The 14,780-nt window shown below is 54.7% G+C and overlaps 1 protein-coding gene across 2 annotated transcripts in view; it reads left to right on the top strand.

Moving 5' to 3' along the window:
- The window catches only part of EXT2 (exostosin glycosyltransferase 2), a 105,913-nt gene that overhangs the window by 52,953 nt on the left and 38,180 nt on the right, over window positions 1-14,780 (top strand). For both annotated transcript variants that reach the window (XM_054161415.1, XM_054161414.1), the window contains exons 7-8: window positions 143-274; window positions 10,509-10,698. In XM_054161415.1, coding sequence (XP_054017390.1) covers window positions 143-274; window positions 10,509-10,698 — 322 coding nt within the window. The remainder of the gene's footprint in view (window positions 1-142; window positions 275-10,508; window positions 10,699-14,780) is intronic.

Genomic DNA, 14,780 nt, shown 5'->3' with positions numbered 1-14,780 from the left:
CTGAGGCTCCCCTGGAGCCTTCTCCGGGCTGAGCACCTGAGGTGCAGCAGAGGTGCTCCCAACTCTCAGATCATCTCTGGTCTCAGCTGTCCTCCTCCTGCTGGAGGGGGCTCTCACAGGCTGTGTGCTCTCCTCTGTGCAGGCCAGGTGGTTCTGGGAGGCCTATTTCAGCTCGATGAAGGCCATCGCGCTCACCACCCTCCAGATCATCAACGACAGGATTTACCCCTATGCTGCCATCTCCTATGAGGAGTGGAATGATCCCCCAGCTGTGGTGAGTACACACCTCTCTGCTTTCCTCACACAACAACTGCTGAGCTGGTCTTGGCCTCTGATCTTTTTTCCCCTTAAATAAAAAGCTCGGTGCTGTGGAGCTTGGTCATAGTTGTGCCTGGGTGGTGCTTGTGTGGTGTGCCTGGGGGCTCAGCAGGTGAGGTAAGAGGGGTTTGAATTTTATACCCTGGCAAGCCTGCACCTTCTGCTGTTGCACAGGCTGGAAAACTGCAGAACCACAGAACCCCCCCTGCCATGGGCAGGGACACCTCACACCACAGCAGCTTGCTCACAGCCACCTCCAGCCTGGCTGCAAACACCTCCAGGCAGGAGGCTTCCACCACCTCCCTGGGCAGCCTGTGCCAGGCTCTCACCACCCTCAAGGGCAACAGCTTCTTCCTCACAGCCAATCTCAATCTCCCCACTTCTAGTTCTGCTCCATCCCCCCCAGGCCTATCCCTCCCTGACACCCTCAAAAGTCCCTGCCCAGATTTCTTGCAGCCCCCTGCAGATCCTGGAAGGCCACAATGAGGTCTCCTGGGAGCCTTCTCCTCTCCAGCCTGCACAACCCCAGCTCTCTCAGGCTGTCTCCAAAGCAGAGCAGCTCCAGCCCTCTGCTCCTCCTCGTGGCCCTGCTCTGGACACCTTCCAGCCCCTCCAGAGCCTTCCTGGCACAGAGGCTCCAGAGCTGGCCCCGGAGCTGCAGCTGTGGTCTCAGCAGAGTGGAGCAGAGGGGCAGAATCCCCTCCCTGGCCCTGCTGGCCACACTTCTCTTGCTGCAGCCCAGGCTCTGCTTGGCTCTCTGGGCTGCAAGTGCTGACTGCTGGCTTCTGCTGAGCTATTTCTTTATGTTTTCATGCAGACACACAGAGCCAGGCATCTCTTTGTTTCTGTGGAATCATTAGGCTCTCAGTGCTCTTCCCAAACAATAATAGAGTGGAAGTGCTCCCTGGAAATATTGAAGATCTTAAACTATCTGCAAGGCTCTTTCATATCTTTCTCTCTGTACTCTCTCTTTAGTATCTCTAGTGATCATCTGGGTGAGGGAAACAAAGACTCCTTTAGTCAGCTTGGAGATTTCTCCCAAGCTGGGTGGCAGTGTTGACCTGCTTGAGGGTAGGGAGGCTCTTCAGAGGGGCCTGAACAGTCTGGATCAATGGACTGAGGCCAGTGGGATGAGGTCCAACAAGGCTGAGTGCTGGGTCACAACAACCCCATGGACGTGCCAGGCTTGGGAAAGGTCACTGGAAAACACCCAGTGGCAAAAGGCCCTGGGGGTGCTGGTTGACAGCTGAAGACGAGGCAGCAGTGTGCCCAGGTGGCCAAGAAGGCCACCAGCATCTCGCCCTGGAGCGGCAGGAGCGGGGCCAGCAGGAGCAGGGCAGGAGTCATCCCCTGCACTCAGCAGGGTGAGGCCAAACCTTGAGTCCTGGGTTCAGTTTGGGCCCCTCACTGCAGGAAGGACACTGAGCAGGTCCAGAGAAAGGCAACAAAGCTGGGGAAGGGTCTGAGGATCAGGGCTGAGGAGGAGCAGCTGAGGGAGCTGGGGGTGTTCAGGCTGGAGAGGAGGCTGAGGGAGACCTCCTTGCTCTCTGCAGCTCCCTGAGTGTCAGAGTGAGGTGGGGCTTGGGCTCTTCCCTCCAGCAGCAAGTGACAGGCAAGAGGAAACGGCCTCCAGTTGCACCAGGGCTGGTTTAGGTGGGACATGAGGAACAATGTCTCTGCTGCAAAAGTGTCGTGCAGCCCTGGGGCAGGCTGCCCAGGGCAGTGGTGGAGTCCCCATCCCTGGAGGGGCTGAAGAGCCCTGGAGCTGGGGTGCTGAGGGCCATGGTTCAGTGGTGGATGTGGTAGTGTTGGGTTAGGGCAAGGCTTGACAGGATGCTTGGTTGCATGGTTTAGTTGATTGGGTGGTGTTGGATGATAGGTTGGACACCATGATCTTGAAGGTCTCTTCCAACCTGGTCTATTCTATTCTATTCTATTCTATTCTATTCTATTCTATTCTATTCTATTCTATTCTATTCTATTCTATTCTATTCTAATGCTTGGGCTCAATGATCCTCAGGGGCTTTTGCACCCTAACCACTTCTCTGATTGATGGAGTCCCAATGAATTAGTTAATTATTTCTCTCCCTGCAGAGCCTTTGCATAGTTCCTGTGGTGTAGATACTGAAGATCAAGGGCACAGCCCTGTGAGGAGAGGCTGAGGGAGCTGGGGTTGCTTAGCCTGCAGAAGAGGAGGCTCAGGGGAGACCTTCTTGCTCTCTGCAACTCCCTGAAGGGAGGTTGGAGCCAGGTGGGGGTTGGTCTCTTCTCCCAGGCAGCCAGCACCAGAACAAGAGGACACAGTCTCAAGCTGTGCCAGGGGAGGTCTGGATGTTAGGAAGAAATTCTTCCCAGCCAGAGAGATTGGCCCTTGGGATGTGCTGCCCAGGGAGGTGGTGGAGTCCCCATCCCTGGAGGTGTTTAGGAAGAGCCTGGCTGAGGCCCTTGGTGCCAGGGTTGAGTTGATCAGATGGTGCTGGGGGAGAGGTTGGACTGGATGATCTCTGAGGTCTTTCCCAACCTCTTCATTCTGTATTCTGTATGCCAAATGAGTTGTGGTTTTTTCCCTAACAAAGCCAAACTTGGTAACTCTCTCAACTCAGGGGTGCAGGGAGAGAGCTTCTCTGTGAGCTGGGCAGAACAGCAGCCTGAGGAGCTGAGTTGTTTCATGTCAAACTTCACAGATTTACAGAGTCATGGACTGGAGTCCTAGAGTTTGGGCTGGAGAAGACTTTGAGATCATCCAGTCCAACCACTCTCTAACTCTGCCAAGTCTGCTGCTGAACCATGGCTCCCAACACCACATCTCTGCCTCTCTGAAACCCTTCCAGCAATGGGGATTCAGATACCTCCCTGGGGAGCCTCTGCCAGTGTTAAAAACCCTTTTAGTGAAGAACTTTTCTGCTAATGTCCAACCTAAACCTCCTCTGGTGCAACTTAAGGCCATTTCCTCTTGTCCTATCAGTTGCTGCTTGGGAGAAGAAACAGACCTCCACCCCACTCCAGCCTCCTCTCAGGGAGCTGCAGAGAGCCAGGAGGTCTCCTCTCAGCCTCCTCTGCTCCAGTCTAAACAGCCCCAGCTCCCTCAGGTGCTCCTCCCCAGCCCTGTGCTCCAGCCCCTTGCCCAGCTTCCCTGCCCTTCTCTTGACCCAGCTGAACAATTGTTGACAAAGACTTAGGAGGTCATGGCAGGGTTTCAGAGGATGGTTTTCCTTTGCCTAGCCACAAAGACCAGTGATCTAGTAGAGGGAAAATGTGCCACCTGCCAGGATTTAAGAAAGAATCCTTGCTGGGGGCTGGGAGGCACCTCTGGAGCTCACCCAGTCCAACCCCTGCTCCAGCAGGGCACCCCCAGCAGCTTGCCCAGGAGCACAAGGGCCAGGGGGGGTTGGAAGCTCTCCACACAAGGAGACTCCACAGCCTCTCTGGGCAGCCTGCTCCAGGCCTCCAGCACCCTCACAGCAAAGAAGTTTCTCCTCCTGTTCAGATGGAACCTCCTGGGTTCCACTTTGTGCCCACTGCCCCTTGCCCTGTCCCTGGGCACCACTGAGCAGAGCCTGGCCCCAGCCTCTTGCCCCTCACCCTTTATCTCCTGCTGAGCATTGCTCAGCTCCCCTCTTCTGGGCCTCCACAGAGGGAGCTGGCCAGGCTGGACAGCTGAGCAAGGCCAGGGGGGTGAGGCCAAGTGTTTGGAACCCAGCATCCCAGAATCCCAGTGCTGGGGGGGGGTTGGAAGAGGCCTCTAGAGCTCACCCAGTCCAACCCCCTGCTCCAGCAGGGCACCCACAGCAGTTTGCCCAGGAGCACAATGGCCAGGGGGGGTTGGAAGCTCTCCACACAAGGAGACTCCACAGCCTCTCTGGGCAGCCTGCTCCAGGCCTCCAGCACCCTCACAACAAAGAAGTTTCTCCTCCTGTTCAGATGGAACCTCCTGGGTTCCAGTTTGTGCCCACTGCCCCTTGTCCTGTCCCTGGGCACCACTGAGCAGAGCCTGGCCCCAGCCTCTTGAGTGCCACCCTGTAGATACTGATCATGATGAGCACACCTGGCTGCACAGTGTGACCCTGCACCATCTGCTCTGAGTGAGCCTGCATTAGCAGGGGGCTTGAACTGAATGATGCCCAGAGTCCCCTTCCAATCTGGGAAGTTCTGGACTCTCTGCCATCATGTGGGACACCTTGGACAGCTTTGTGTTTCTGGAGGCCATTGGGTGGTGCAGCCTGTAAGGTCTCTGCCCTCTGGTCCCTTCAGGCACTCCTGCTGTACACCCAAATAGGTTTTGGCCCCAGGACCCTGCCTTGACTGACTTTGCCAATAGCTTTGAGGCTCTGTGGCTTTTATGACCATGGGAGAGTTCTCAGTCTGGTTGTGTTCATTGGAGCCTTGAATCAGAGAATCATTGAGTGCTCTGGGTTGGAAGGGACCTTTCAAGGTCATCTTGTTCAACCTTCCCAGGGTGAGCAGGGACAGCTGCAACTGGAGCAGGCTGCTCAGAGCCTGACCTGGAATGGTTCCAGGGTGGGGGGCTTCTACCACCTCTCTGGGCAACCAGGGTCCCATCACTCTGATGAGTCTCAGCATTTTACTCTGCTCTGGGGAGACCTCACCTGCAGTGCTGGGGGCAGGGCTGGAGCCCTCAGCACAGCAAGGACCTGGAGCTGATGGAGAGGCTCCAGAGGAGGCCATGGGAATGCTCAGGGGGTTGGAGCAGCTCTGCTGTGAGGCCAGGCTGAGGGAGCTGGGGGTGTTCAGCCTGGAGAAGAGAAGGCTCTGGGGAGACCTAAGAGCAGCCTGCCAGGACCTGAAGGGGGCTGCAAGAAGGCTGCAGAGAGACTGTTTGCAAAGGGCTGCAGGGACAGGACCAGGGGCAATGGCTTCAAACTAGAGCAGAGCAGATTCAGATTGGATGTGAGGAACAAGTTCTTTACTATGAGGGTGGTGGAACACTGGCACAGGCTGCCCAGGGGGGTAGTTCTTAGGCAGTATTCTACTTCCACACTTTAGAACAGAATAGGATAGGATAGGATAGGATAGGATAGGATAGGATAGGATAGGATAGGATAGAATATCACAGTATCACAGTATCACAGTAACTAAGGTTGGAAGAGACCCCAAGGATCATCAAGTCCAACCTGTCCCAACAGACCTCACAACTAAACCATGGCACCAAGTGCCACATCCAATCTCCCCTTGAACACCTCCAGGGACGGCGACTCCACCACCTCCCTGGGCAGCACATCCCAATGACGAACGACTCGCTCAGTGAAGAACTTTTTCCTCACCTCGAGGCTAAACCTCCCCTGGCACAGCTTGAGACTGTGTCCTCTTGTTCTGGTGCTGGCTGCCTGGGAGAAGAGACCAACCCCCACCTGGCTACAACCTCCCTTCAGGTAGTTGTAGAGGGCAATGAGGTCGCCTCTGATCCTTCTCTTCTCCAGGCTAAACAATCCCAGCTCCCTCAGCCTCTCCTCACAGGGCTGTGCTCAAGGCCTCTCCCCAGCCTTGTTGCCCTTCTCTGGACACGTTCAAGTGTCTCAATGTCCTTCCTAAACTGAGGGGCCCAGAACTGGACACAGGACTCAAGGTGTGGCCTAACCAATGCAGAGTACAGGGCACAATGACCTCCCTGCTCCTGCTGGCCACACTATTCCTAATACAGGCCAGGATATATAGAATAGAATAGAATAGAATAGAATAGAATAGAATAGAATAGAATAGAATAGAATAGAATAGAATAGAATAGGAAAAGCCCTCAGAGATCATCCAGTCCAACCTCTTCCCCAGCACCATCTGATCAACTCAACCATGGCACCAAGGGCCTCAGCCAGGCTCTTCCTAAACACCTCCAGGGATGGGGACTCCACCACCTCCCTGGGCAGCACATCCCAAGGGCCAATCTCTCTGGCTGGGAAGAACTTTCTCCTCCCCTCCAGCCTGAACCTCCCCTGGCACAGCTTGAGACTGTGTCCTCTTGTTCTGGTGCTGGGTGCCTGGGAGAAGAGACCAACCCCCACCTGGCTCCAGCCTCCCTTCAGGGAGTTGCAGAGAGCAAGAAGGTCTCCCCTGAGCCTCCTCTTCTGCAGGCTGAGCAACCCCAGCTCCCAGCTTCGATCAGTTGTCTGGGCTGTCCTGAGCACGTTAGCTGGGAGGGCAAGGCTGCCTCCTCCCATCGCTGGGAGTCAGCACCTAGTTCCGCCGGGTGACGGACGATGGCTCCTCTCCGCTCTCCCCCTGGCCCTGCTCCTGCCGCTTCCCAGCCAGGAATCTCCACAGAAATGGGACTGGAGCCAATGTTCCTTCCCCACTTCAGCTTCTGGAGCAGCCACAGGGAGAAGCCATCCCTGTGCCGTTATCCATTCCGTGCTTTGCTGCCGTAATGGAGATGTAATTGGCTTGCCGGTGACTGCAATTGCCTGGATGGCTTTGCTTCCCCCAGCAGAGCTCTGGAAGGCTTTAGCAGATTGTGGAGGCTCGAATTTGCCTGATTGCCTGCAGAAAGTGGGGTCAAGAGGTCTCAGACTGTAGACACACTCTTCAGGCAGGCAGCAGGGGGTTGACTCTTAATGGCACTTGAGAGATGCTTAATTGCCTGGTGGAAATGTTTGTTCTCAAGCCAGAGGCCTGGTTCTCCCTTCCATTAGGCTGTGGCTGAGGGCTTCTCCCTCTCTTCCTCATCAGCTTTTAGTAGATGTGTGAGGGGAGCCACCTCAGCAGTTACCTCAGCTGTTTCCTGGGGGAGCATGGTGCTGCTCTTCTGGAAGCACTGGGAGCTGGAACTGAGGTCATGTACCCTACACTGCAGGTTCTGAGGACACAGCATGGCCACTTGTTTGTTGCATGTGCACACCTATCCCCCTTGTAGTTATGGCTCCCTCTCAGCAACCTCCAGGGTTCTGGGCTGATAAAATAGCAAGAGCAACAACAACAATGATAATAAAGGAGTGAATCCTTTCCCAGGGGTGTTACAGCAGGGAATTCATTAGGAAATGCTGTGGCCAGAGAGAAGGTGCTGCTAAGGAAGGCTTCCAAGGGGGAGCCAGGAGTTTGGATGGCAATATTGACCCCTCTCCAGCACTGGCTGGAGATTTCTCTCTGAGACATTTCTCCTTGTAAGGCAGAAATAAGATTGATGGAGTATGAGAGGAGAGCTCTGCAGAGGGACCTTGCCAGGCTGCACAGATGGGCAGAGGCCAAGGGCAGGAGATTGAACACATCCAAGTGCCAGGTTCTGAACATTGGCCACAGCAACCCCAGGCAGAGCTACAGGCTGGGGGCAGAGTGGCTGAGAGCAGCCAGGCAGAGCGGGACCTGGTTGACAGCAGCTGAACATGAGGCAGCAGTGTGTCCAGGCAGCCAAGAAGGCTAAGGGCATCCTGGCCTGCATCAGGAGCAGTGTGGCCAGCAGGAGCAGGGAGGTCATTGTGCCCTGTGCTCAGCACTGCTGAGGCCACACCTTGAGTCCTGTGTCCAGTTCTGGGCTCCTCAGGTCAGGAAAGAGGTTGAGCTGCTGGAAGGTGTCCAGAGAAGGGCAACAAAGCTGGGGAGGGGTCTGGAGCACAGCCCTGGGAGGAGAGGCTGAGGGAGCTGGGGTTGCTTAGCCTGCAGAAGAGGAGGCTCAGGGGAGACCTCATTGCTCTCTACAACTACCTGAAGGGAGGTTGTAGCCAGGTGGGGGTTGGTCTCTTCTCCCAGGCAGCCAGCAGCAGAACAAGAGGACACAGTCTCAAGCTGTGCCAGGGGAGGTTTAGGCTGGAGGTGAGGAGAAAGTTCTTCCCAGCCAGAGAGATTGGCCCTTGGGATGTGCTGCCCAGGGAGGTGGTGGAGTCCCCATCCCTGGAGGTGTTTAGGAAGAGCCTGGCTGAGGCCCTTGGTGCCATGGTTGAGTTGATCAGATGGTGCCGGGTGAGAGGTTGGACTGGATGATCTCTGAGGTCTTTTCCTATTCTATTCTATTCTATTCTATTCTATTCTATTCTATTCTATTCTATTCTATTCTATTCTATTCTATTCTATTCTATTCTATTCTATGTGGAAGTAGAATACTGCCTAAGAACTACCTCCCTGGGCAGCCTGGCAGGATGTTCTCAGTACTGCTGTGACTTGCTGCCACCCACTGACCCCTTAGGAGTGTTCCTAGTTTTTATAAGCTGGGCTTCAAGACTTCCCCTCAGAACAGCATCACTGAGGTTTCTTCTTTCCCATCTCCCCTTTCCCCCTGGTCCACAAAGGTCTTGTTTGTCCCTTTGCTGCTGTGTCTGACCCTGCTTGGCACATCAGCCTGAATGGGGAGGTTGAGCCTGCAGTGCTGGTGCCTGCATTCCCTTGGCTGCTGGCTTCCTCCAGAGGAGGCTGGCACATTCAGGGAGAATGGAATGGTCTGTCTTGTCCTCTGCCAGCTGAGCTGGCTGCTTAATGCTGGCAGTCTTGAAGGCAGGCCTTTAAAGGGATGGTGCCCTGGTTGACACTGCTGGGGAGCAGAGAAGTCTCTGAAACCCATCTTTACCTCTCACCCCTCGTTGCTGTTGTTTCTCCTCAGCTAGGTGGAGGTTTACTTCCACCACATCATTCCTCTTGATGCCTTGGGCTCACATCTCCCTCTCCATGCCTTGGGCTCACATCTCCCTCTCCATGCCTTGGGCTCACATCTCCCTCTCCATGCCTTGGGCTCACATCTCCCTCTCCGTCCCTTGGGCTCACATCTCCTTCTCCATGCCTTGGGCTCACATCTCCTTCTTGATGCCTTGGGCTCACATCTCCCTCTCCATGCCTTGGGTTCACATCTCTCTCTCCATGCCTTGGGCTCACATCTCCCTCTCCATGCCTTGGGCTCACATCTCCCTCTTGATGCCTTGGGCTCACATCTCCCTCTCCATGCCTTGGGCTCACATCTCCCTCTTGATGCCTTGGGCTCACATCTCCTTCTTGATGCCTTGGGCTCACATCTCCCTCTCCATGCCTTGGGTTCACATCTCCCTCTCCATGCCTTGGGCTCACATCTCCCTCTCCATGCCTTGGGCTCACATCTCCCTCTCCATGCCTTGGGCTCACATCTCCCTCTCCATGCCTTGGGCTCACATCTCCTTCTTGATGCCTTGGGCTCACATCTCCCTCTCCATGCCCTGGGCTCACATCTCCCTCTCCATGCCCTGGGCTCACATCTCCCTCTCCATGCCTTGGGCTCACATCTCCCTCTCCATGCCCTGGGCTCACATCTCCCTCTCCATGCCCTGGGCTCACATCTCCCTCTCCATGCCTTGGGCTCACATCTCAGGCTAGCTGTAGCTTTTTGCTGCTTTGCTTTTGTTGTAGGTAACTCTTGGGGGTTGCTTCCTTATCTTTTGGCTTCTGAAGCTGTAGTGCTGCTTGAGTTGCAGGGCAAGGAATAGGGCAAGTGAGAGCAGAGTCCTGGGGGCAGAATTCACCTTGCTTTTCCTTCTACACCAATCTCTCTCTCCTCCACTTCACTTTTTAACCTCAAATCCCTCTTGTTTGCAATGTCACAGAAGCTGGATGTGAGAAAGAGACTGGAATAAAGGGATCCTGAGGGATCCCTGAAGCCCACTGTTGCCAGAGCTGGAGCTGGTTTGAGCAAACTCCAGTCTGATGGTCAGAATGGTCTGAGCTGGAAGGGGCCTCCAAGGGTCATCCAGTCCAAACCTCTCTGCAGCCAGCAGGGACATCCTCCACCAGAGCAGGTTGCTCACAGCCTTCTAGAGCTTGACCTTTAGTATCTCCAGGGAAGGAGCCTCAAGCACCTCCCTGGGCAGCCTGTGCCAGTGTTCCACCACCCTCATGGTGGAGAATTTGTTCCTCACATCCAATCTCAATCTGCTCTGCTCTGGTTTGAAGCCATTGCCCCTGCTCCTGTCCCTGCAGGCCTTTGCAAACAGTCTCTCTGCAGCCTTCTTGCAGCCCCCTTCAGGTCCTGGCAGGCTGCTCTTAGGCCTCCCCAGAGCCTTCTCCTCTCCAGGCTGAACACCCCCAGCTCCCTCAGCCTCTCCTCACAGCAGAGCTGCTCCAACCCCCTGATGATTTTCATGTCCCTCCTCTGGAGCCTCTCCATCAGCTCCAGGTCCTTGCTGTGCTGAGGGCTCCAGCCCTGCCCCCAGCCCTGCCTGTGTGATTTGCTCCCTGCTGGGCTGAGCCATTTGAATGTAATTATTTTCCTGACTTCTTCTTTTCCCTCCCAGAAATGGAGCAGTGTGAGCAACCCCCTCTTCCTTCCCCTGATCCCACCTCAGTCCCAGGGTTTCACAGCCATAGTCCTGACCTATGACCGTGTGGAGAGCCTGTTCCGAGTCATCACCGAGGTGTCCAAGGTGCCCAGCCTGTCCAAGCTCCTCGTGGTGTGGAACAACCAGAACAAGAACCCACCAGAAGGTGAGACCCTGTGGAGGGGTGGAGGGAGAGGGGGGACTGAGCTCAGCATGCCTGGCTGGGATCTTTTCCTGTCACCTTTCTTGTGTCCTCCTTTCGGCCTGAGCCTCCTTGGGTCTGTGTGAGTGGCAGGAAGCTCCCCAAGGTGCAGCACCTGCGTCAGGGCAGCCCTTGGGCTCAGGCCAGGCTGGGGCATGAAGGGCTGGAGAGCAGCCCTGTGGAGAAGGCCTTGGGGGTGCTGGTGGGTGAGAAGCTGGACATGTGGCAGCACCCTGTGCTCACAGCATGCACCCAGCCCTGACCAGTGTGGGGAGCAGGTGGAGGGGAGGGGATCTTACCCCTCTGCTCTGCTGAGACCCCACTGCAGTGCTGGGACAGCTCTGGGGTCCTCAGCACAGCCAGGGACCTGCTGGAGCAGGGCCAGGGGAGGCCACAGCAGCGCTGGCAGGTCAGGCTCTGCTTGGAGGTCAGGCTGGGAGAGCTGGGGTTGTGCAGCCTGGGGAGGAGGAGGCTGCAGGGAGACCGTCTGGGGGCCTTGCAGTGCTTGAAGAGGCTGAGCAGAAAGCTGGGGACAGAGTGCTGGGCAGGGCTGATGTGAGAGGACAAGAGGGGATGGTTTGAACTGAAAGAGGGAGATTTAGGCTGGAGAGAAGGAAGAAATCTTTCCCGTGGGGGGTGGTGAGACCCTGCCCTAGGTTGTCCAGAGAAGTTGTAGAAGACACCCCCCTGAAACCACTCCAGGTCAGGCTGTTTGGGGCTGTGAGCAGCCTGCTCTGGTTGCAGATGTCCCTGCTGGCTGCAGGGGGGTTGGACAAGGTTACCTTTTAAAGGTCCATTCCAACCCATTCTGTGATTCTGCCTTTTCATTACTGTGTCTTTGAAAAGCATTTTGTGCTTCCTTCCAAGAGGTTTGGTTCAGATGCTTTTGTGGCACTTGCTTTTTGGCAAGTGAGCTGAGAGAAACCAAAAGGGATGAGAAATCAACCTGTGGGTCATGCTCCTGGCTCCAGAACCCAAGCTAAGACCTGCAGTGGTTACAGAAACATCTCTGCCCTTCATTTTGGTCTGGGCACTGTCTCTGTGGACACTCTCTCGTGGCAGTCAAGGAACCTTCTGCTGGACTGGTTTCTAGGGCAGATGTGGTTCCAAGCAGTTTGAATCCTTGGCTGAGAATCAGAATCACAGAATTATTGGGGCTGGAATAGACTCTTGAGATCATCAAGTCCAGGCTGTGACCTAACACCACCACACTGGCTAGACCTAAGTGCCACATCCAGCCTGGGCTCAGACTGCCCAATCCTTGCTGCCTACAGTTTCAAACCCATGTAAAATCACCTCAGTGTCCTTCTTGGAGTGAGGGCCCCCAAAACAAACACAGTACTCAAGGTGCAGCCTCACCAGTGCTGAGTACAGCAGAATAGAGTCACAGAGCTGGCAGGGCTGGAAGGGACCTCAAGGCTCAGCCAGCTCCAAGCCCCTGCCATGGGCAGGGATACCTCACACCACAGCAGCTTGCTCACAGCCACCTCCAGCCTGGCTGCAAACACCTCAAGGCAGGAGGCTGCCACCACCTCCCTGGGCAACCTGTGCCAGGCTCTCACCACCCTCCTGGGCAACAACTTCTTCTTCACAGCCAATCTGCATTTCCCCACTTCTAGTTTTGCTCCATCCCCCCCAGTCCTATCTCTCCCTGACACCCTCAAAAGTCCCTCCCCAGCTTTCTTGGAGCCCCCTGCAGATCCTGGAAGGCCACAATGAGGTCCCCTGGGAGCCTTCTCCTCTCCAGCCTGCACAACCCCAACTCTCTCAGGCTGTCTCCATAGGGAGAGGAGCTTCAGCTTCAGCTCAGCCCTCTGATGCTTCCCTGCTCCTGCTGGCCACACCATTCCTGACCCAGGCCAGGATGCACATGGATCTGGGCTAAACCAAGTTAATGTCATCAAACTGACCTCTCTCTAGCCATGGGCCAAGGGATTACAATAGCTGTGACAGCAAGAAGGGGAAGAGGGGACACTAGGAACACAGAATTATTTGCTTGAGTGCAGTGCTCAGGCTAAAGGAAGGCTAAAACTGCCTCTGCTTGCAGCTGTGCTCTCAAAGCCAGGATCTGGAGAAGAGGAGGCTCAGGGGAGACCTTCTTGCTGTCTACAGCTCCCAGGTCTCAGGCAGGCTCATCTTCAGCTGGCTGTCCACCAACACCCCTAGGTCCTTTTGCACTGGGCACTGTCCATCCACTCTGCCCTGAGGCCTGTGAGCAGGCAGTGCAGGTGGATTTAATCCAGGTGGGTCATTCCACATCTCCCTGCAGGGAGGCTGAGATGCAGGGGAGCTGACAAAGATAAATCCCTGCAGTGACCTTTGGCCTTTGGTCACTCTGTTCGTCCTGCCTGCCTGGGGAAGCTCTTGACAGTCAGTGGGTTTAATTATTTGCTGCTTTGGTTACCACTGAGGCAGAAACTAGTTTTGTGAACCCCCAAATCCTTTGGTTTCAGAGCTGAAGAGAGAATAGAATAGAATAGAATAGAATAGAATAGAATAGAATAGAATAGAATAGAACAGAACAGAACAGAACAGAACAGAACAGAATTAACCAGGTTGGAAAAGACCTTTGAGGTCATCCAGTCCAACCTCTCAGCCAGCACCATCTGATCAACTCAGCCGTGGCACCAAGGGCCTCATCCAGTCTCTTCCTAAACACCTTCATGGATAGAATACAATAGAACAGAATAGAACAAAATTAACCAGGTTGGAAAAGACCTTTGAGGTCATCAAGTCCAACCTCTCCCCCAGCACCATCTGATCAACTGAACCCTGGCACCAAGGGCCTCAGCCAGTCTCCTCTTAAACACCTTCATGGATAGAATAGAATAGAATAGAATAGAATAGAATAGAATAGAATAGAATAGAATAGAATAGAACAGAACAAAATTAACCAGGTTGGAAAAGACCTTTGAGGTCATCCAGTCCAACCTCTCCCCCAGCACCATCTGATCAACTGAACCCTGGCACCAAGGGCCTCAGCCAGGCTCTTCCTGAACACCTCCAGGGATGGGGACTCCACCACCTCCCTGGGCAGCACATCCCAAGGGCCAATCTCTCTGGCTGGGAAGAACTTCTTCCTCACCTCCAGCCTGAACCTTCCCTGGCACAGCTTGAGACTATGTCCTCTTGTTCTGGTGCTGGCTGCCTGAGAGAAGAGACCAACCCCCACCTGGCTACAACCTCCCTTCAGGTAGCTGCAGAGAGCAAGAAGGTCTCCCCTGAGCCTCCTCTTCTCCAGATCCTGGCTTTGAGAGCACAGCTGCAAGCAGAGGCAGTTTTAGCCTTCCTTTAGCATAAGCACTGCACTCAAGCAAATAATTCTGTGTTCCCAGTGTCCCCTCTTCCCCTTCTTGCTGTCACAGCTATTGTAATCCCTTGGCCCATGGCTAGAGAGAGGTCAGTTTGATGACATTAACTTGGTTTAGCCCAGATCCATGCAGGGCATTCCACTTGGCTCTCCAGCCAGCCTCTCCTTTAGCCCTGTCTGTTAGTGATCCTAATCCTTGGACTTCAAAGCCTCTGCCGTTTATAGCCTGTTAAAGGCAGGAAGTTTCTGATGGATTAGAGCAAGGAATGAGTTTGAAGTCTGTAATGTGCACCACTGTGGCTGATAAAGGCTGCTTTATTGCCCTACAGTAGGATCTGCTCTTTTATGGCTATTCACTGTTAATTGGTTGGAGGGAAGCTGAAGTGCTTAACCTCCCAGAACAGCCAGCCCTGCCTTCCCTGCTCCTCTCCCTTCTAAGGCACACACACACTCTGGGGCCAGAAGCAAACCTTGGCCTTTCCAGCTCTTTGTGTGGTGTGGTGTGTGCTGTGTATTGTGGTGTGTGCTGTGTGCTGTGTGTATTGTGGGGTGTGGGGTGGGGTGTGGTTTGTGGTGTGTGGTGTGTGTATTGTGTCTGGTGTGTGTATTGTGTGTGGTGTGTGTATTGTGTGTGGTGTGTGTATTGTGTGTGGTGTGTGTATTGTGTGTGGTGTGTGTATTGTGTGTGGTGTGTGTATTGTGCCTGGTGTGGTGTGTGGTGTGTGTATTGTGTGTG

This window comes from Dryobates pubescens, chromosome 5 (assembly GCF_014839835.1).
Source record: "Dryobates pubescens isolate bDryPub1 chromosome 5, bDryPub1.pri, whole genome shotgun sequence".
In the NCBI taxonomy this organism is placed as follows: Eukaryota; Metazoa; Chordata; class Aves; order Piciformes; family Picidae; genus Dryobates; species Dryobates pubescens.
The sequence above is the reverse complement of the archived record's forward strand: the minus strand, read 5'-3'. Positions and strand labels throughout refer to the sequence as shown.